The following is a 24,041-nucleotide window of genomic DNA, read 5'->3' as shown; positions in this document are numbered from 1 at the left end:
TTGGGAGACAGGAGGATCGGCTCTCAATCACATGATCACTGTGAAAGCCTGCCTTTGGCTATCACAGTGGTTAGTAAATATACAGCCCACCTTTTATGATCTTTCTTCTATTGAATTGAGAAAAAAAAGTTACAGTTTATCTTTTTCTCCCTGCTAGAGGAGAAGTATGTCAACAAAAAAAACTATAACTGATAAAATAACTAGATCAGGATGTGATCTGGTCAGGGTTATGATCAAAGTTCATGTTTAAGGTGTTTTTGGTGGAAAAAAAAATGTTAGTGTGTTTTGGTTATGGCAAAACAAGCAATTTGCACACTTTTGTTTCTGGGCCCTACTATGGGTACAAAGGACAGGTGGCTGAGCTGTCATTATGTTACGTATAGTGAAGTGGTTATTTCAGTGTGTTTTAGAATCTGGTGGTCTGGAATGAGGTTATATGTTATCTATGATTGTCTGCAGGCCAGCAATGTGACTGTACGCACCTAGTGAACTCTGCTAATGATGTCTTAAAAAAGGAACGACCGCACCATCGTGGCAAAGAGAACTTGCCTATTATATATGTAGTAACTCCAACTTATGCAAGGTAAGCAGTATTTGTATCAAATCCTTAAAATTCCTGAGGGCCACCTTATTTTGGTTGGATGCAACACTCAAATATATCCAAACAATGCAACAAGAATTGAAGGAAACGTAGGTATCAGGTTGAGATTTCCCCAACTATAATAAAAAATTATATCAAACATCTGTAGGTTTTTATAATGCATAAAACATGTTTGGTATAATGAAAATAAAACCTATTTTTAAATGGAAAATCTCAAATTGATGCCTGTGTTTTCATTTATTACTTTTTTTTTTTTTTTTTTTTTTTTGTAGTAATCTCTAATGGTCTAGCAATGGAACAACAGCTACCTCTTTTCATATTCAGTAACTAAATGAATGTCTTTTTGGTGCTACATATTAAATTACATTTAATATGAAAATAAGAAAATGTCTTCTCAGCTTGTTGCAATATTTTTAAATCTGCAGCGTTCATTCAAATATTACCTGATGATTGTGCTATGAAGTGCTTGTGCAGGCACTTCCTCTTATGGGTTCACAACACTTCTACCCATCTTTTAACCTTCCTGGTGGTCTGATTATGTCAATATTTTTGAATGTGAAAGCGGTACATTGTTTTGCATGGAAATTTGTTGTTTTATATTTTAGGCATGTAATTCTTAGGAATAACCCACTTAATAGAGTTTAGTAAACATCCCGGGTATGATAAAGTTTGAAACACGAAATTATAATATAACAAATAATTATAAAAAATATATTCATAAATTTAATTAAAATGTGTGTGTAACTTGCGTGCTACTAAAATATTCCTCTGGATCGCTAACATTTATCACATACTCAAACTGTGTTAAAAAAGACCATATAAATAAAAAATGTTGCGCTCCCAATCTCCTAACAAACTGTATAAATGAGTGACTTCAAATTATATATCCACGAAAAACAAACAATATACCATACATAAATAAATGAATATCAAGTTAAATGTGATTTGAATCAAATAAAATAAACAGTCCCATTACTCAAATAATAGTCCAAAAAAAGGGATTTGTGATGATGTGATCCAAACACACCAATTGTGACTTTTCGTAAATCCTTAAATCATTAAAGATGTGCGCTCACCTCCTTACAAGCCTAACAGGCTTAATAGACTTTTTGTTCACATACATGGAACCTGCTAGAATTTGCTGCAACATGGAATGGATGTTGGATACCTCCTATGTACTACACAATGCTTCTCTCCTTATACACTCGTTATCCCTGCAGGGATCTCTCTCTCCTTCAGCTGCTCAGGATCAGCTGCTCACTCCTCTTAGATGTTCCTCAGTGTCATGAAGCAAAAAAGAAATGTGGGCATAGTGCTTTATCCTTATAAGACTTGCCTTTATTTAAATGCTCAATATATGCACTCACATTGAATAAAATTAAAAAGCGCTTTTGGTATTAAAAAATCCTTTGCCTGTGTGTGCCCCGCACAACGTGTATACTCGCCGTATGCTCTCTGGTGCCGAATGCCAACGTAACCCCACCCCTACGCGTTACGCCATAGGTGACGTGGCTTCATCAGGGATTGTAATTGTTGTAATTGCTTCATGACACTGAGGAACATCTAAGAGGAGTGAGCAGGGGATCCTGAGCAGCTGAAGGAGGGAGAGATCCCTGCAGGGATAACGAGTGTATAAGGAGAGATGCATTGTGGAGTACATAGGAGGTATCCAACATCCATTCCATGCTGCAGCAAATTCTAGCAGGTTCCATGTATATGAACAAAAAGTCTATTAAGCCTAACTGTTAGGCTTGTAAGGAGGTGAGCACACATCTTTAATGATTTAAGGATTCACGAAAAGTCACAATTGGTGTGTTTGGATCACGTCATCACAAATCCCTTTTTTTGGACTATTATTTGAGTAATGGGACTGTTTCTTTATTTTATTTTGATTTAAATTACATTTAACTTGATATTCATTTTATTTATGTATGGTATATTGTTTTGTTTTTCATGGATATATAATTTGAAGTCACTAATTTATAAGTTTGTTAGAGATTGGGAGCGCAACATTTTTTAGTTATATAAGTTTAATTCAATAATGTAATCAAACCAAAAAACACTTTTGACCACTTTTTTGGATGCCATGGACATTCTCAAGTTTCCAGGCAGAAAGAAAGGTAAAAGTGCAGGCAGGGCACAGGACAAAGCACTAGGGACAAAACTGAGGTGAAATGGTTTGATACGTTAATGTAATCCTAACAGATTGCAATGTATTGTGTGTATGTCATGTTTTGTTTACTGCGGCGCTCGCAGGGAAGGGAACCCAGAAGAGCCAAATGCTGGCATCGGCCGGAGGACACAGTGGAAGGACATCGGGGGATCGCAGGGACAAGGTAAATTACACTACAGTGTAATCTCGAGTGTGGCTCGGGGTTACCGCTTTTGGTACTGAAAATTAACTCCGAGCCACACTCAGGATTATCGCCAGAAAGGTTAAATGTGCGCCTTCATTGTCACCCTGTCACGTGGGCTTCTGATGGCAATTACAAACGGTTGTTTCAACACACAATTTCTCAGATGTGATCCACTCTTGGCAGTACTAGGAAACCCGCCATTAGAGCTGCCATGCAGCCAATGCATGTAGACAGGAAGTGACTGCAAAGAGATGAAAGATTGGCTGAAATTATTGGCCATGGAGTCCCCTTTGTACATGTGTATGGCAAGCTTGATGTTTAACAAGAGTTTAAATCTACCTTTAGAATAGTTACCAACACAAAATAAATGATATCAATGCATCATTAGTGTTATAGCCATTATCCCCTTTGCCCTCACATGGCCAAATAAAGCAGGCCATAGACGGGCCGTTTATCGGCGAATTTTCGGCCGATAAAAGAAAAATCAGTCGGCCCTGTTGCCGATGCTGCCACCAATGTCCACAAAAAACGGCCATTTTCGTGGCTTTTCCAGCATGACTGATAAAAAATAAATGTGAAGATCCACGAAAAACGGCCCACGGGCTGGCCCCACTGATGGCGTGAATATCGGCTGATTTTTTCCGTACGGACAAAAATTTGGCCGATAAACGACCTTTCTACGGCCTGCATTAGATTCGAAGAGAGAGAAGAGCAATTGTAGTAATATCATTTGGCATTTAAAGCATCTCTTCCTGTCCTGACACACTTCTAGGCAAAAGAAGTAACGAAAATGCTGCAATTTACATAACCTTCTAGAGAGATGTACTGGTAATGTTTTGCTTTTTGTGTTTTTTTTTTTTTTTTTCTGTTTCTCGGGATTTCATGTATATGCTTATATAATAAAGTGTTTGCTGAGTTTTCTGTCTTGCCTTGTTCTCAGGCCCCATCAGCGAGCTGAGCTTACCCGTCTATCTCAGACATTACTTCTAGTACCTGCCCTGCACTGGATTCTAGTGGAGGACTCTGTGGAACGTACGGCTGCAGTGACTGAGCTCCTGGCACAGAGTGACTTGCTTTACACACACTTGAATGTTCAGACCCCACCAGCAATGAAACTGAAAGACTCTGATCCAAACTGGCTAAAACCACGTGGAGTGGAGCAGCGAAATGAAGCATTACGCTGGCTACGTGAACACCGGGCCCCTGGAGACCGCGGAGTCGTGTACTTTGCAGATGATGACAACACCTACAGTGTAAAGATCTTTCAGGAGGTGAGAAGTGTAACAAAGTTTCTTATCCTCAAGATCAGCAAAAACTGATTTTAAAGTTACCCTGTCATGTCATGACTTTCAGCCTCCTACATTAGTCATAGTTATGAATAAGGCCTATGTAGGAGGCTAAAACGTGTCAGCATATACGGGTGTTGATTCCTTTTTATACAATGGATGAAATCTTTTATTCACGAGATGCCTTTGTGCCGGATTTTTCACTTTCAAATGGACTCTTTAACGCATGGATCCAGGCACAAGTCTCTATCTCATCCTACTGACTGCTGTGGGAAGTTGGGGTTGCAGCAATATTTGAATTGTTTTATGGACTGAGAGGTAGTTCCACTTTTGACAGTTGTCACCTGAACAGGTATCCCCAATGACAGATCTTTTCTCACCTCCTGTTACTGTTGTACAGATTGTAAAATTGTAGAATTTTTTCACCTTCTGTCCTAGTGACAGTGTTTACCAGGACAACAAAAAAAAGAAATCTGAACAATAAGACAAACAGCAGTAAAAACCTGACAGAGGTTCTAAGCCTTCTGCCTAGAAGTTGCTGAAATACAATTAATAGCCTTATTTAGTGGGGGGGGGTTGGGTACAGACAGAAAACCGATAGTTACTGTATTGCGTGGTAGCTTCCCTGCCATTGTAAGGTAAAGTCTGAAGTGTTATATGGTAACTATATTTTGTTATTTCAAAACTTACAGTATAAGGTTAACTCATGCTAAACTCTATACTCTTTCATTTTAGATGCGTCATACCCAGAAAGTGTCTGTCTGGCCTGTTGGGCTGGTTGGAGGTCTGAAATATGAGGCACCACTTGTTGATAATGGTAAAGTAGCTGGCTTCCACACCACCTGGAAGACACACAGGCCTTTCCCAATTGACATGGCAGGATTTGCAGTGTCCCTTTCATTACTGCTAACCCATCCAAAAGCAAAATTTGACCCTGATGCCGAGAGAGGTTTTCTGGAAAGCAGTTTATTGAGCCAACTTGTGACAGTGAGAGAACTGGAGCCACGAGCGGATAATTGCACTAAGGTTTGTGTTCACGCACCTGCATAAACCCATGATACAATAATTAACGATATTGAATACCAGATTGTGTAGGTTGTTCATCTCACTCTACCAGCTGTTTTACATTAAGAATAGCAGTACATTAACAATACGGACTAAGACCTTACTCGCCTTTTATCCTTTTTATTCTACAGCACCCAGTTGAATAAAATTAGAAAAGCTACTATCATATTTTGGTTCAGCCAGGGACCTTTTGAACAGAATGGATGAGCTAAATCCACTCCTTGTTTTTAGTTATTGAAGATCTGAGAACTTCCCTTACCTTTTCCAAATTTCATATTCTTATATCCAAAGAGCTGTCTAGGCCTTCATGCTTTACATACTTTACAGCCACCAGATGTTACTGCTCCCAGTAACAGCCAGGATGCAGCTAGCTAGGGGTGCCACCTCGGCAGTTTCCCTCACTATCTTCACCTAAATTTGCAATTCGAACTAAAGCTTGCTATCACTTGTTATCCTATTTACAATATCAGTGGTGGACAAAGTCACCAAGAAACCCTCGCACCCCTATTTGTATACTATAGAAGCACAATCGCTTATAGATGCACTATGTTGCCAAAAGTATTGGGACGCCTGCCTGTACATGCATATGAACTTTAATGGTATCCCAGTCTTAGTCCGTAGGGTTCAATATTGAGTTGGCCCGCCCTTTGCAGCTATAACAGCTTCAACTCTTCTGGGAAGGCTGTCCACAAGGTTTAGGACTGTGTCTATGGGAATGTTTGACCATTCTTCCAGAAGCACATTTGTGAAGTCAGGCACTGATGTCAGAGGAGAAGGCCTGGCTCGCAGTCTCCGCTCTAATTCATCCCAAAGGTGTTCTTTCAGGATGAGTTCAAAACTCTGTGCAGGCCAGTCAAGTTCCTCCACCCCAAATTCATCCCATCCATGTCTTTATGGACCTTGCTTTGTGCACTGGTGCGCAGTCATTTTGGAACAGGAAGGGGCCATCCCCAAACTCTTCCCACACAATTGGGAGCATGAAATTGTCCAAAATGTCTTGGTATGCTGATACCTTAAGAGTTCCCTTCACTGGACCTAAGGGGCCAAGCACAAATCCTGAAAAACAGCCCCACACCATAATCCCCCCTCCACCAAACTTTACACATAGCACAATGCAGTCAGGCAAATACCATTCTCCTGGCAGCCACCAAACCCAGACACGTTCATCGGATTGCCAGACAGAGAAGCATGATTCGTCACTCCAGAGAACACGTCTCCACTGCTCTAGAGTCCAGTGGCGGCATGCTTTACACCACTGCATCTGGTGCTTTGCATTGCACTTGGTGATGTAAAGCTTGGATGCAGCTGCTTAGCCATGGAAACCCTTTCCATGAAGCTCTCTATGCACTGTTGTTGTGCTAATCTAAAGGCCACACATTTGGAGGTCTTTGGCTATTGACTTAGCAGACAGTTGGCGACTTCTGCGCAGTGTGCGTTTCAGCATGCTCTAACAACACTGTCATTTTACATGACCTACCACTTCATGGCTGAGTTGCTGTTGTTCCCAGTTGCTTCCACTTTGTTATAATCCCACTAACAGTTGACCGTGGAATATTTAGTAGCCAGGAAATGTCACGGATGGACTTACTGCATAGGCAGCAACCTATCGCGGTACAGCGCTTTAATTCATTGAGCTCCTGAGAGTGACCCATTCTTTCACAAATTTTTTTAGAAGCAGTCTGCATGCTTAGGTGCTTGATTTTACAGTCAGGTCCATAAATATTGGGACATCGACACAATTCTAACATTTTTGGCTCCATACACCACCACAATAAATTTGAAATGAAACGAACAAGATGTGCTTTAACTGCAGATTGTCAGCTTTAATTTGAGGGTATTTACATCCAAATCAGGTGAACGGTGTAGGAATTACAACAGTTTGCATATGTGCCTCCCACTTGTTAAGGGACCAAAAGTAATGGGACAGAATAATAATCATAAATCAAACTTTCACTTTTTAATACTTGGTTGCAAATCCTTTGCAGTCAATTACAGCCTGAAGTGTGGAACGCATAGACATCACCAGACGCTGGGTTTCATCCCTGGTGATGCTCTGCCAGGCCTCTACTGCAACTGTCTTCAGTTCCTGCTTGTTCTTGGGGCATTTTCCCTTCAGTTTTGTCTTCAGCAAGTGAAATGCATGCTCAATCGGATTCAGGTCAGGTGATTGACTTGGCCATTGCAAAACATTCCACTTCTTTCCCTGAAAAAACTCTTTTGGTTGCTTTTGCAGTATGCTTTGGGTCATTGTCCATCTGCACTGTTAGGCGGCATCTAATGAGTTCTGAAGCATTTGGCTGAATATGAGCAGATAATATTGCCCGAAACACTTCAGAATTCATCCTGCTGCTTTTGTCAGCAGTCACATCATCAATAAATACAAGAGAACCAGTTCCATTGGCAGCCATACATGCCCACGCCATGACACTACCACCACCATGCTTCACTGATGAGGTGGCATGCTTAGGATCATGAGCAGTTCCTTTCCTTCTCCATACTCTTCTCTTCCCATCACTCTGGTACAAGTTGATCTTGGTCTCATCTGTCCATAGGATGTTGTTCCAGAACTGTGAAGGCTTTTTTAGATGTCGTTTGGCAAACTCTAATCTGGCCTTCCTGTTTTTGAGGCTCACCAATGGTTTACATCTTGTGGTGAACCCTCTGTATTCACTCTGGTGAAGTCTTCTCTTGATTGTTGACTTTGACACACATACACCTACCTCCTGGAGAGTGTTCTTGATCTGGCCAACTGTTGTGAAGGGTGTTTTCTTCACCAGGGAAAGAATTCTTCGGTCATTCACCACAGTTGTTTTCCGTGGTTTTTTGGTGTTGCTGAGCTCACCGGCGCGTTCCTTCTTTTTACGAATGTTCCAAATAGTTGATTTGGCCACGCCTAATGTTTTTGCTATCTCTCTGATGGGTTTGTTTTGTTTTTTCAGCCTAATGATGGCTTGCTTTACTAATAGTGACAGCTCTTTGGATCTCATCTTGAGAGTTGACAGCAACAGATTCCAAATGCAAATGGCACACTTGAAATGAACTCTTGACCTTTTATCTGCTCATTGTAATTGGGATAATGAGGGAATAACACACACCTGGCCTTGGAACAGCTGAGAAGCCAATTGTCCCATTACTTTTGGTCCCTTAACAAGTGGGAGGCACATATGAAAACTGCTGTAATTCCTACACCGTTCACCTGATTTGGATGTAAATACCCTCAAATTAAAGCTGACAGTCTGCAGTTAAAGCACATCTTGTTCATTTCATTTCAAATCCATTGTGGTGGTGTATAGAGCCAAAAATGTTAGAATTGTGTCGATGTCCCAATATTTTTGGACCTGACTGTATACACCTGTGGCAAGGGAGGTGATTGGAACACCTGAATCCAATGATTTGGAGGGGTGTCCCAATAATTTTGGCAATATAGTGTATGTGTAGACAACACTGGTTTGGCATTTTTTTGCTGGCTGATAGCTATAAAGAGTGGGAAATTTGAGTGAAAAAGTCTTTTTTTTTTTACTTTTGAATGCTGGTGCTTGTAGCTGTTTTCTTTTCTTCTTTGGGTCTTGCTGAAAGCTTTTACTTATTTAACCATTAGCCGCCCGGCCAATGGCCATTTGGCGGCTTCAGATGTGCTCCTCCATTCCGGGTGCACGCCATTTGGCGTGCTCCCGCACATGCGCCGTTTGCGCTAGTGCAGAGCGGCGCAGCAGTGCGATCTGTCGGCGGCCGTGCACCTCGGACACGGCCGATGACAGATCCGAGTAGCAGCTCCCGTTGCTGGTACCATGTGACCTGCTGTGACCAATCACAGCAGGTCACATGACAGTTGTATACATGGATGGCTTCATTCATGATGCCATCCATTGTATACTAGTGCCTAGCTGTGAATGGTCACAGCTAATCACATGCACATGTCATGTGATTAGCTGTGACCAAATCACAGCTAAGCACAAAAAAAAAAAAAAAAAAAGCTGAATGAATCGATTTCATTCAGGTAAATGCTTGCTTATAGCAAAGTAATTCTTTGCTATAAGCAAATTGTGTAAAAAAAAAAAATAAAATACTGAACACTTCCCCAAAGTAGTACAATGTTACTATGGTAACATTGTACTATTTTGGTCATAGTAAAATATGAAAAAAAAATCTTAAAAAAAATGTAATAAAAAATTAAATATATATTAAAAAAAAAAAAAAAATATGTATATATATATATATTTTTTTTATACTGTCGCCAGTCAGTGTCCCTGTTCACCGCCATGCCAGTTATATGATGATGCTGTACTGCACTGGTGACAGTATGTAAAAAAAAAAAAATAGTGAAAATACTTTTTTTCATTTTTTCATTTTCGGAAAAATTATGACAAAAAAATACAACTTCAAAAAACTCGCCATGCCTCTTATGAAGTACGTCGGACTGTCTACTCTGCAAAAAGGGGTCATTTGGGGATATCTGTACTATTCTGACATTCTTGGACCTCAAGAAATTAGATTGGCCGTCAGTACTTCAGGATTGATCAATATTCAGATCTATACCATAGTTTGTGAACTCTATAACTTTCCTACAAACTAAATAATACATCCTAATTTGGGTTATTTTCACCAAAGACATGTAGCAGAATACATCTCGGCCTAAATTTATGAAGAACAATTATTTATTTGTAAACTTTTATAACAGAAACAAAGAAAAATGTGGGTTTTTTTCAAAATTTTTGGTCTTTTTTTGTTAATTTAGCAAAAAATAAAAACCCCAGCGGTGATTAAATACCAACAAAAGAAAGCTCTAGTTGTGTGAAGAAAATTATAAAATTTTAGTTTGGGTACAGTGTTGTATGACCGCGCAATTGTCATTCAAAGTGTGAGAGCGCTGAAACCTGAAAAATGGCCTGGGCAGGAAGGTGTAAAATTGCACGGTATTGAAACGGTTAAATCACTTTTTTGTCACTTTTTAAATAGCATTTTTTTTTCTTCCTTCAGTCTGCTAATTAAAGGGAGGAATTTATTGGTCACAGGTGATACAGGTACTAAATTTGCTGTAGAGATCACTCTGAGCTTGCTCATTCTTGAGCTTGCCTGTATTTTGCTTACTGAACCTTTGACCAAGTGGACATTTGATAAGTGGAGTTAGAAAACCGGTGTGGAAAACAGGTGATTATAACAAGAGTCTACTAACCTGTAAGTGACAACTAATATTTTCTATTAATATTGTAACTGGGATAATGTGTGCTAGCTGGGTTAAAGGTTTTGTGCAGTGCACAGTGTGCCGCATGTATGCAACAATGGAGCAACAGCTCCAGGATGGATACCACTGCAACAGATGTGAGCGGCTTGCCCTTCTTGAAACTCACGTAGGAGATCTGGAGGACAAGTTGCAACACTGGGCAGAACCGACAACCTTGAATGGGGTCTTCTGCTCCATGAGCAGGTAGCTAATGGAATTGATGTGGAGGTCGGAAGGGCTAATCAGGATTATCAGGAGGAAGATGGGTTACTGTAACGAGAGGGAGTGGTAGGGGCTCACAGAAAAGGAAGGCTGGCCCTGGGTTTCTGCACCCAAACAGATTTGTCAAGTTGGGTGAAGATGTGGGGGTGGCAAGCTCAGGGGTGGCAGCCATGGATGTCACTGCCTATCCCTAACAGCTGGGAGGGCAGGCCACCTGGGAGGGGTGGTGAGGATAGTGCCGGAAGGCTAAGACAGTTGGTGGTAGTAGGGGATTCTATAATCAGAATGACTGATAGAATAATTTGTTGACAGGATCACCTCAACTGAATGGTTTTCTGTCTCCCTGGTGCCAGGGTTCGGTATGTGGTGGACCGGGTTGATAAATTACTGGGAGGGGCAGGGCATGACCCAGCTGTCTTGCTCTATGTTAGAACCAATGACAGAATACATGGAAGGTGGAGGCTCCTTAAGGGATCAATTTAAAGAACTAGGCTGCACGGTGAAGGGAATGACCTCCAAGGTGATATTCTCTGAAATATTACCTGTGCCATACGCAACTCGGCAAAGATGAGGAAATCCGAGAACTAAATGCATGGCTAAAGACCTGGTGTAAGAGGGAAGGATTTGGGTTTCTAGAGCACTGGGCCGACTTTTCATTGCTAGAGATGGTTTGCACCTAAATGGAAGGGGGTCTGCTGACAGGGGTGGCGGTGGACGTGGTATACTTGGATTTTGCAAAAGCGTTTGATACAGTTTCCCACACACGGCTCATGTGTAAGGTAAAGTCTACAGGCTTGGAAAAATCCGTATGTAAATGGATAGAAAACTGGCTAAAAGATCGTATTCAGAGAGTAGTGGTTAATGATTCATACTCTGAATGGTCTAGGGTTGTCAGTGGTGTACCCCAAGGTTCAGTGTTGGGACCCTTAATTTTTAATATACTTATAAATGATATAGGGTCCGAGATTAGAAATCCCATTTCAGTCTTTGCAGATGACACCAAGCTGTGCAGTGGAATAACGTCCTTACAGGATGTCTTCAGCTTACAAGCCGACCTCAATGCACTGTTTAATTGGGCAGCTATGTGCAAATGAGGTTCAATGTTGATAAATGTAAGGTTCTGCACTTGGGGGCTAAGAATATGCATGCATCATACATACTAGGGGGGTACAATTGAGGGAATCAATGGTGGAAAAGGATCTGGGGGTTCTGGTAGATTACAAGCTTAATAATGGCATGCAATGCTAAGCTGCGGTTTCTAAAGCGAGCAAAATCCTCTCTTGTATTAAGAGGTATAGACTCCAGAGAGAGAGATATCATATTACCCCTGTACAAATCATTAGTAACACCTCATCTGGAATATGCAGTTCAGTTTTGGGCACCAATTCACAAAAAGAACATTGGGGAACTGGAGAAAGTACAGAGAATGGCAACCAAACTGATAAGAGGCATGGAGGAGATCCGCTATGAGGAAAGATTAGAGTAACTGAATTGATTCTCTCTTGAGAAGAGGAGATTAAGGGGGGATATGATCAACATGTATAAATACATCAGTGGTTCATATAATGAACTCGGTGTAGAGCTATTCACCCTGAGGTCATCACAGAGGACAAGGGGGCACTCTTTACATATGGAGGAAAAGAAATTTAATCTCCAAACATGGAAAGGTTTCTTCACAGTAAGAGCTGTGAAAATGTGGAATAGACTCCCTTAAGAGTTGGTTCTGGCCAGCTCAGTGGATTGCTTTAAAAAAAGTCCTGGATTCTTTCCTAGATACACAGAATTTAACTAGATACTAACATTTTATAGGTAAAGTTGATCCAGGGAATATCCAATTGCATCTCGGGTGATCAGGAAGGAATTTTTGTTTCCGTGCAGGAGCAAATTGGATCATGCTTTGCTGGTTTTCTTTTTGCCTTCCTCTGGATCAACTGTGGGTATAGGATTATAACTTTTTTTTTATTTTATTTATTTATTTTTTTTTAATGGTTGAACTGGATAAACTTTTATCTTTTTTCAGCCAGACCAACTATGTAACTGAACAGTGAATTTACGCTAGATGTCAAACAAAATGGGAGAAGCATTTTGCATGCCTGTATCAGCCAGGCAAGGAGTAAAAGAAGTTCTCTCTGACCAACACCAAATTACAAATAAGGAGCATGGTTAGGGCACCATGAAAATCCCTTCTGCTTTTCACCTACTCTAGAATTAAGCAGTGCCTAGGTGGACATAACACCAGGAAGGGAGTCCCACTACTCATGTGACTCACACCTATGATAGAATAGATCCTGTAGGGCCCATGTGCAGGTGTATAGCCTGCCAAACTAGTTTGTGAGCCCTTGTACAGCATATGTACTTTACTTTTAGCAAAAGGAAAATGCTTAGAGGCTTTAAATAGTTATTTTAAACTTTAACAAAAAAAAGTGTGAAAACAAGTATTTTTAATATTGATGGGTAAGTGCTTCAAATACAAGAAGGATGGTATGTATGCTTCCTCCAGTGAATCACACACATAAAGACTAGTACAGCAGCACCAAAAGTCCTGTATTTGTATCTCATTTTTTGCAACTGTGGGAGCAATGGGTGTTATACTGTTTTGTCTACATTTCCACCATGACAAAAAGCCGCTTTTGATTTGTAATTTCATTAATATATTAGGGCTCGTGTACACGGAGCGTTTGGAAAACTCTTCTGAATGATGGAAACTGACTGCTGGAAAACAGGTTAAAAAAAAAAAAGACAGTTTTGCCGCGTTTGCATACCACGTTTATGTGCGTTTAGAAGCGATAACCCCTTGGCTCCGGAGCCTCCCGGCCCTTTAAGGGTTTTGGCAGGGGGGTTGGGGTTTAGGGTCATGTGACCGCCGTCACAGCAGTCCCATGATCGGGAATGGTCCCTATCTAGGCTCAGACTCCGGGAAGCAGCACATTTGCCTTCGGTCGGTGCCAAGAGGTTAAAAGATAACCTCAGGAGACCTTCCCAAATGCCTAGAATGTACTAAAAACAGTAAAAAATTAACTATTTCAGACATTTTGAGAGGAATAGAGAGAGCAGAAGCAGAGAGAGCAGTATGTGTTGAGATGACCTATCTTTTCTGGTTGTATTCACTATGGATCCCATCATGAGCATAATGCAGCACGTTCTACCATTTTTTTCCTTCACACATAACCTGGAACTGACTGCGCTGGTGTACCGGGTCCATTTGAATACATGGAAAACATTTTGCATGCATTTCTGATGATGAAAAAAGGCTCTGGACAGCATTTGGATATGGAACAGTTAAAAAAACGCTTATAAACGCGATTAACCAAGTTTGGTGTTTGAAACGCCGGTAAAATCTACTCCTGAACGCAAGTTTGGTGCGTTAAGGAAAATGATTGTAAACTCAACTGCCTGTAAACGACTGTTGGGATACGAACCAATGACCCTAGTACTGCCAGGCGAAGTGCTAACCATTTAGCCACTATGCTGTGCTATAGATGTGCAACTTGAATAGTGGAGCAGTCTCCAGTCTAGTGGTCTTTTTTGGTTTGCAGGGAGACACTATGTACCCTGTTCATGTGGCACGAGAGGTTTTACTATTCCAGCAAAAAATCTACTATCAAGTCCTTTTTTGCAATACATACATCTGAGTCAGTGCAGTAGGTTCCTGATTCTCAGTGTTTTGGCTCTCTAAGGCTGAATTTTATAAGCATAACCTCTAGTTTTGGATAGCAGTTCTGAAGGTGATAAGGACCTAAAAAAGTAACAATGTTTTCTCACCCCATTTGGGTTCACGTTTGTAATGCTATACATTAGGACCTTGTTATCCTACTAGACGATATAATTTGTAAATTTCTTTATTATGACCAGCCTTTCTGAAGAAGTGCTTTTGCATGAACCGCGTTAAAGGGGCCATTATGCCGTGACGTATTTTCGCCGGCACCTAGCTCAGGTCCGGCAGCCATCTTTTAAACTGTGAATGGTCGGTATACCATTTTTTTGTACATCGAACTGCTTTTATCTTCATACCACGTGGATTAATAAATTGAATCATTTTAAACTACTACACTATGGGCCGTTTTTTGGTTGGCTCCTTGGTGAGCTAACGTTCACGTTTTAGAGCCCATTCTAGAGAATATAGGAGCCGAATCTCATGTGGCACCATTCCAGAGGAGGGAGCTGTTACAATATTAGCTGACAAGCATCCGCCCATCCATTAAGGAGGCCTCTGGCTGGATTCCATTTGCACACACCAAGGGAGACATCTCTGTAGCTGCCTACCACCCAGAGGGAGGAAAGTCCGTTAAAATGGCCCAACTCATCCATCCCGTCCTCTGGTCATACTAATTATATGCGTATTAAGATACGCATCTGGTGAGTGTGTATTTTTACTATTTATTGGCACGCCACTGAAGTTTGAAGTCACCATCAACTCCTGTAACAAGCACCTTATCACGAACTGTCACCATTTTATAAATATAATTTTATACCATTATACTTTGAAATACTTTTAAGCGCTGCACTTTTATGTATTTGTGTCCATAACATTGCTTGTGGAAAGGTCGTAAATCCTGCCAGAAGTCTATTAAACACACATAGCTTTAGTTTAAATGCAGGTTGGGAGTGCAGAGATAAAAACAATAAAATGTTCCTGGTAAGATTATCAATCTTATTCAATCCACAGTATTGAAGGTACTAAGTGCAGTGCAAGGTAACACATAGCATTTCCAGCGAGCAATAGCCACTTGAGTGTAGCAGTTTGCACTTTGCTACTTCCATTGTTTAATAATTGAATAATATAGAACTGTGATTGCATGCATACTTACATCTAAGAGAAGGCTGCAAATGCAGAATGCCCTCCCTACTAGATCAAAGGAGCATGGGGCCATCTATTAGCTGAGGGTATATGAACAATATCTATTACTGAATTAACCTCCTACCTTACCTGCTATGGCAAAGACTAAGGAAACCATTATGAAAATAGAACATTTTTTTTATTTTGAAAAGTGCTAAAAATAAGTCGCTGCCCTCATCAATGTGGGTGCTACAGCAGCTGGTTTTTACTTACCTCTAAATACAGCAGTGAAGGGGTTCAGTAGATTTAGGGTGGTGATAACAAGTGCTGTATTTATTTCTTTGCAATAAAATTCAGAATAACAGGATGCCAAAGCATCCTTTGATTTCCAGCTCTCTGAAAATTTAAAAGTTGTTGACAGCTGTCAACACATGGTAACTGCTGTGGCAGAAACAAGAGATTTGCACATGCCGTATTCCATGGATCATCATAACAGCCAGGAAGCTAGCATTTTCAGCAGATCAGCAACGGCAACCGGCATATTTTTCTCAGCTTAGGTTTCCTTTATTAGGACTACAGATCAATGCTAAGACACTCTAACTCTTGAAATACATTTTCTGAAATACAAATCTTTCTGTAATAGCGAAATGAATGGGCTCAGGTAAGCGATAGGGGAGGCTGGGGGTCACTGCACACAGAAGGTTATTTACCTTCATGTGTAGAGTACATGAAGGTAAAAAAACCTTTAGCATTTAGAACCACTTTAAGTGTAGATTGATAATCCACCCACTGACCTTCCAGTTTTTAGAATATGTTGTAGAGTTGAAGTACTTCTCAGGAACTTTATTGCTGGGTTTATGAATCCATAAATCTGCTGTGACCATAGGAAGCAGTTCACTTTTGGAATTTTCTAAATTTTTCAGAAAACATACATTGGCAGGATCTAGAATATAAAAAGGTGGATAGGCACTCCCAGGTGTAGATCTAGGAATTATGACCCTGTTAGAGTGTCCAAATCAAACTGGATAAAAGCCAGGGTCTGACTTGGCTAACCAGGCTCCACCTATAATTAAAAAAAACCCTTTTTGGGTAAACCAGCAATTTTAACCACTTGCCAACTGCCCACCCACACTGTACCGGGGGGCATGCAGTGGCTGTACCACCCGGCACCTGCTGTGGTTGCACACAGCGAAACCCTGTCAGCAAGTCCCAGCCAATGATTCATAGCCGGGACTTGCTGAGCGTCTGTGTGCAATCACAGCCCAGAGCTCGTGTTGGTAAACAACACAGAGCTCTGTACAGAGGGAGCGATCTGTCAGCTTCTCATCTCTGCAAAGCAGGGATGAGAAACTGAGAGATCAGTTAGTAAAAGCACACTGTACACACATTGCATATAGTTAGGCACATATTTACCCGCTTGATTGCCCTAGATGTTACCCCTCCCCAGCCAGTGTCTTTAGTACAATGACAGTATATAGTATCACTGATTACTGTATTAATGTCACTGGTGATGTCAGTGTCAATTCCCCCCAGTGTCAGTTAGCTTTAAATTGCCCGTCTCACTATTGCAGTCCCGTTTACAAGTCACTGATTGCTGCCATATGCCATAGTTTGTAGACGCTATAATTTTCACGCAAACCATGGATTTTTTTAATCAAAAACGTGTAGCAGAATACATTTTAGCCAAAATTTACAAAGAATCATTTTTCATTTTTTCATTGGATAGGTTTTATAGCAGTTTTTTTTTTTTTTTTGTTTTTTTTGTTTATAGCACAAAAAATGAAAAACCCAGTGGTGATCAAATATAATCAAACCAAAAGCTCTATATATGTGAAAAAATTATATAAATTTTGCTTGGCTACTTCATTGCATGACCGTGCAATCGACAGTTAAAGTAAGTAGCGCAGTGCCGAATAGCAAAATATGGCCTTTTCATGAAGGGAGTAAAATCTTCCAGAGATCCAATGGTTAATATGACTACATTCCACAAATGTTTCCTAATAACTTCTCAAGAACTTGCTAAATTTAACTTTATGGAGTAAAGTAGATAATTATAATTACCGTATTTTCCGGCGTATAAGACGACTGGGCGTATAAGACGACCCCCTAGTTTTCCTGTTAAAATATGGGGTTTGAGCTATACTCGCCGTATAAGACTACCCCTCTTCCAATGCACACCAAATAAAAAAACATCAGATTTGATTTCAATATGGTATGCTATTTCAGTATGGTATTCCAATGATGGGGTGCTATTCCTCCCACTGACACCAATGATGGGGCACTATTCCTCCCACTGACACCAATGATGGGGCACTATTCCTCCCACTGACACCAATGATGGTGCCCCATCATTAGTCAGTGGGAGGAATAGTGCCCCATCATTGGTGTCAGTGGGAAGAATCGTGCCCCATCATTAGTGTCAGTGGGAGGAATAGTGTCCCATCATTGGTGTCAGTGGGAGGAATAGTGCTCCATCATTGGTGTCAGTGGGAGGAATAGTGCTCCATCATTGGTGTCAGTGGGAGGAATAGTGGCCCATCAGTGGGAGGAATAGCACCCCATCATTAGTATCAGTGGGAGGAATAGCGCCCCATCATTAGTATCAGTGGGAGGAATAGCGCCCCATCATTAGTATCAGTGGGAGGAATAGCGCCCCATCATTGGTGTCAGTGGGAGGAATAGCGCCCCATCATTGGTGTCAGTGGGAGGAATAGCGCCCTATCATTGGTGTCAGTGGGGAGAATAGTGCCCCATCATTGGTGTCAGTGCGGAGGAGGAATAGTGCCCCATCATTGGTGTCAGTGCGGAGGAGGAATAGTGCCCCATCATTGGTGTCAGTGGGGAGGAGGAATAGTGCCCCATCATTGGTGTCAGTGGGAGGAATTGCGCCCCATCATTGGTGTCAGTGGGAGGAATTGCGCCCCATCATTGGTATCAGTGGGGAGAATAGTGCCCCATCATTGGTGTCAGTGGGGAGAATAGTGCCCCATCATTGGTATCAGTGGGGAGAACAGTGCCTCATCGTTGGTGTCAGTGGGGGAGGAACAGTGCCTCATCGTTGGTGTCAGTGGGGGAGGAACAGTGCCTCATCGTTGGTGTCAGTGGGGGAGAAGAGCGGCTGCTCCTTCTTCCAGTTCGGCCGCTCGATTTTCGCGGGCCGCTCGGCTCCGCCTCCTCGCTGGTGATTGGTCGCCTGTGTGCCTTTTCAGTGCTGGCGCCCAATCATCGGTGAGGAGGCGGAGCCCAGCGGCCGCGTGACCATCAAGCGGCCGAACTGAAAGAAGGAGCAGCCGCGCTTCCTGGACCGGATCGTCGTGGGACCGGAGCCAGGTAAGGTACAGCAGCCCCTCTGCCCACCCCTGTACTTAGTGTCCGTTGGAGGAGGAGGAGGGGCGGCGCCGCGCCGCCCCTCGAAAAAGTGCCGCCCTGACACCGGCTCGCACCGGCGTATAAGACGACCCCCGACTTTTCAGAAGATTTTCAGGGGTTGAAAAGTCGTCTTATACGCCGGAAAATACGGTAGTTCATTCTAAATTCCCATGTAGCTAATATTCGTGGAAGTAATAAAAAAAAGAAAATTACATAAATAAAAAAAAACAAAACATTAAGAGCAACTAACTATGTGTGAGGCATTATGCTACAGATAGACAATATAGTGGATGTAATGGTATTTGTCTTTCATTGTTTATTTAATATAAAAAGCCTCTTGTCCTTTCCAAATTTGACCATCACTTGTTACACATGGTGAAAGCTTTGTTCCTCTTTCTCAGTAAAACCAGAAAGATTTTTTTTTTTTTTAAATTACACATAGTGGTAAGACTTGTTTACATTAATGTGATAATGCTGGCCTAGAAATAAATATAGACTCCAAAGACAGAGAAAAAGATGTACATGGGGGGAGAGGGAGGTAGGTCAATGTGTGTATATTAATTGGATCTATAGTACATTTGATTTTGGTGGATAATGCAGGATTTGCTTGCTTTGGTGCCAACAGGGTAAGTCTGGGCTTTTAGGGGTTAGTTATGGGTGATAGGAGGTGAATTCAAGTGCTGGGGCTAAGGTTAGGCTGTGGAGGGTTAAGGGTGAGGTTAAATACTAGGATCATGGTTAGGTGTTAGGGGTTATTTTTTTGTTTTTAGGGGTTAAGTGTTTTGGGGGAAGGTAAAGTGTTAAGTGCTAATTTGATGGGTTCAGTTAAAGTAGTGTTAAACTTGCAGCATTTTTCAGCTTAACACATTGAGCTCAATAATCTAAACATTACCAAGTAAACAATTTGCTAAAATTCTAACCTCTGCATTTGCAGTTTACAACTTTCAATGCTGCTGACTCCTGCTCTCCCAGTGCTCCTTCCTGAACTTCCGGTCTTTAACGGCGAAGTACAACCAAAGCTCTCTCCTGTGGATCACAGATGTGCAGTTCGTTCTGGACTCCTGTGACCAGTTTTAGCTGACAGCAAGCTGAAGTCCACTGTCGGCTGACGTCACTCAGCCAGTCCAGGCTGGGGAAAGATCCCAACTTCAAAGTCGGGATCCACCCCAGAGTGTGGAGCAGCACCTGACTCAGCCTCTCAGCGATTTGCTGAGAGCCTGAGCCAGTCGCTCCCTCCTCTACAGCCCAGCACTCCGGTGAGCATGGGTGCAGAACAGACAGCAGTGATTGATATTCACTGCTCAACTTAGAGAGACTGTGAGAACTCATCGATCAGTAGTCATGTGATTGTTGAGTTCTCACATTCAGAGCCAGCAAGGGACAGATGCAGCATTGAACTGATGCAGCATCCACCTAGGTAAGTATGATTTCTTTGTTTAAAAAGTATGGGGTTTCTTCTTTTTTTTTTTTTTTTTTTTTTTTTTTTAAGGAAAGAGGAATGTACATTGCATTCTCGGGTCAGTCTGTAAGCTTGGAGAAGGAAAAGGAGCGGGGGAGTGTCTTGTCATCCTAGGTTACAAACTGTGTTTTTCTATTGATGCACACAGTGTAGATCAGTGTTTCTCAACCTTTTTTCAATCAAGGCACCCTTTAAAAATATGGACAGTCTTGAGGCAAGTTTTGCAATTTTGCAAGTTTTCCCACTTAGAAATCATGGAGGGGTCTGAAATTCACATTGTAGGTGCATCCCACTGTGAGAGACAGAATTAAAAAAAAAAAAAAAATTCAGGAAATCACATTGTATTATTTTTAAAGAATTTAAAAATTAAATTAATTTAAAATAAATTAAATTAAAATACTGCTGAACATAAGTATTTGAACACCTAAGAAACAGCAAGAATTCTGTCTCTCAAAGACCTGTTACTGTGCCTTTAAAAAGTCCACCTCTACTCCACTCATTAATCTAACTTAGCACCTGTCTGAGCTCTTTAAAGACACCTGTCCACCCCACAGTAAGTCAGACGCCAACTACTACCATGGGCAAGACCAAAGCGCTGTCAAAAGACACCAGAGACAAAATTGTGGACCTCCACAAGGCTGGAAAGGGCTACAGGGCAATTGCCAAGCAGCTTGGTGAAAACAGATCAACTGTTGGAGCAATTGTTAGAAAATGGAAGAGGCTAAAGACGACTGTCAGTCTCCCTCGGACTAGGGCTCTATGCAAGATCTCACCTCGTGGGGTATCACGGATAAGAAAGGTGAGGAATCGGCACAGAACTACAAGGGAGTTGCTGGTCAATGACATGAAGAGAGCTGGGACCACAGTTTCAAAGGTCACTGTCGGTAGAACACTACGCCGTCATGGTTTCAAATCATGCATTTTTTTTTTTAAATTCTGTCTGAGTGGGAATGTACCTACAATGTGAATTTCAGACCCCTCCATGATTTCTAAGTGGGAGAACTTGCAAAATCGCACGGTGTTCAATTACTTCTGTTCCCACTGTAATGCTGCAACATCCACATATGTAGGACACCCAATGTTAGGTGATTTATACTTCCAGAGCAAATACACTTTTGCACACTGGTACTGTCTAGTATTCCAGTGTTTCTTTTCCCTCTCAGTTTTTCTCCATCACCGAGTTAATCTGACCCCCGCACTGATGGAGATAGGGAGGGTCAAACTAGGATGCTGTGCAGGCAGCTGACATCCTTATCAACTGATTTCATAGGTTTTCAGGACACCGGCGGCTAGAAGGTCATAATGGTGCACAACGAAAACTTGCGACTTTGTGTAACTAAAAAGCAGGCTTGTTCTACCCGCTGGCTGGTATACATGTTTTGGGCAATTTTTAGACATTTTGCCAAGGCACCCCTGAAGAAACCTCAAGGCACCCCTGGGTGCCTGGGCACCCTGGTTGAGAAAAGCTGATGTAGAGATACATAACTTTAGTTCCTGTAAGGAAGGGAGACTTCATAGGATGCTGCAAAAGAAAGGAAACACCCTGAAACAGAAAACTTGTGCCAGAGGTCATGGCACCAGCTAAAACTGGAACATAGGCAAGGATTAAAAGATAAAGAAGCTGTATATTCAGTAAGTGATTGAGGTATATGTGAGCCCTCACCTTGTAAAACAATCCATTCAGTTTAAAATGGACACACAAAACGTGTGTGTGTGTGTGTGTGTGTGTGTGTGTGTATATATGTGTGTATATATGTGTGTATATGTGTATATATATATGTATGTGTATATATGTATATATATATATATATATATATATATATATATATATTGGAAATGCTGTGTTTTTTTTAATGACCTCTCTGTTCTCAGCTGCATAAGGGGTTTGGAGAGGTTGGGGTGGAGAAGCAGCAGGGATCTTCCCGGTGCTTAGCTGTGCAGGAGTGTGTTCCAAGTCTGACCATGGTGGGGTAAATATGTTCTCATGCATCTCATTTCAGTTTTTAATAGGAAAGCAGAGGGACTGGCAGAAACGCAAAGGATTTCACACAATGAAGGCAATACAAAAATAACAGGATAGTTTTAAAACAAATACATGGTACAACAGGCACATACCAGGATTATGAAATGTTGGGGTAACATATACTTTAAATTGGCTGCTGAAATTGCCTAAAAAATTAGGGTTTAATATTACTTTATGTTTAGTATTCAGATGTTGCCTGGGCAATCAAGTGTTAAGGCCCTGTCATGCAGTGCCGCTCTGCTCCATTCAGCTGAACTGGACAAATGTCAGTTTTTACACAGTGATCAGGGGTGGACCTGTGTTGACTGTATGGGTGGGTGGATGGATATAAACGATCTTGTTTTTATTTACATCAAGCTGCCTCCAATCCATCATGTTTAGGTCCTGAAAAATTAGAAAAGGACACAATCCTTTTTTGTTTCCATTTTTGTTTTTTTGTAGTTTTTTTTGTGTTTTTTTTCTGGACCTGGATGGACTTGGGTGGGTGTGAACAGACACAAGTCCGTTTACATCGGCCTGCCCATAAAACTACATGGAGCTTCCGATCAGGCCTGCCTTAAAAATGGACAGGTGGACCTGATCGAAAAGCCCTTAAAAGGACCCTTATGCTGGCTATACATTTTCTTCTATTTCTTTTAGATTTACCTTCAACTAGGTAGTGCAAGGACCTGCCTAATGGCATACAAATTGAAAGTGTTTAGGTTTGACCTCATATTATATGGTTTTGGTAAATCTAAAAGAAAATTGTACACAAAAATTGTATAATGTATGGCCAGCCTTAGCAGGCCATTGACAGTGCAAATTTCTTTTTTGCAACCTTGGGTTGCAGGAAATAAATTTGCTTGATTCCCCCATCAACACAGGCAGTCTTGACAGGGGAATCCCCCCTTCCTGCCAAGCTATTGTGTTCTCCGAGCTGGGGAGGTGGGGGAAGCTGTCCCTGCTGGAAGAAGACAGTGGCTGCTACAGCTGGTAGCAATTATCGCCTGTAGAATCCGGTAGGCTGGTTATACACAAATTGAATTATCGGTCAATCAATTTGGGTACATTCAGCTTGCCCATACATGGTTTGAATCTCAGCCGATCGCTGGGGAACCAGCCGGGATTCGAACTGTCTGGCTAGGATACATGTAATGGCCGGGGTATAGGGAGAAAAAGTTGGGGTTTTTTTTGTGTTTTTTTTTAAATTTCAGCACTGAAACATCTGTGCTAACTGGTGGCTGTGAATAATCTGTGGCAAAAATCATCTATTCTATACCCAAATCTTATCTAGTTAATCTTTCAAAATTGCAACATGAGTTTTACTTTTCAGACCTTCAGTTTGCAAAAAAGAAGATGACAACAGAGATGAGCAAACATGAGTCAGCATTCACAGTGGATTGTCCTGTTTCACCTGCAGCAGTTTGGGAGGACCAGTTTATTGAATCATCTAGTTTAAATGGATAAAATTCACTGGTACATCTCATTGTATCAATGCAGAGTGGCAATTCCCCCCACAGGGGAACTTCTAAAGAAATTGGTACATTTCACACCACTTTAGCTAGAATGTTTGTTTTTTTTTATGCACTACAGGTTAATTTTTTTTTTTAGAGGATTAAACTCGTTTTCCCTTCATGACCAGCTTGTTTGTGCCAAAAAGTGAAATAGAGCTGTATAGTTAG

At 41.4% G+C, this 24,041-nt stretch overlaps 1 protein-coding gene across 2 annotated transcripts in view; it reads left to right on the top strand.

Annotated features, from left to right (window-relative positions):
• Positions 1-24,041, top strand: part of B3GAT3 (beta-1,3-glucuronyltransferase 3) — a 40,518-nt gene that overhangs the window by 10,874 nt on the left and 5,603 nt on the right. For both annotated transcript variants that reach the window (XM_089652881.1, XM_089652882.1), the window contains 3 exons: positions 460-583; positions 3,899-4,229; positions 4,980-5,270. In XM_089652881.1, coding sequence (XP_089509007.1) covers positions 460-583; positions 3,899-4,229; positions 4,980-5,270 — 746 coding nt within the window. The remainder of the gene's footprint in view (positions 1-459; positions 584-3,898; positions 4,230-4,979; positions 5,271-24,041) is intronic.

This window comes from Staurois parvus, unplaced genomic scaffold (assembly GCF_062004578.1).
Source record: "Staurois parvus isolate SC_StPar_1 unplaced genomic scaffold, SC_StPar_1.0 ptg000694l, whole genome shotgun sequence".
Taxonomy (NCBI): Eukaryota; Metazoa; Chordata; class Amphibia; order Anura; family Ranidae; genus Staurois; species Staurois parvus.
This window is presented reverse-complemented; position numbering and strand designations above follow the sequence as displayed.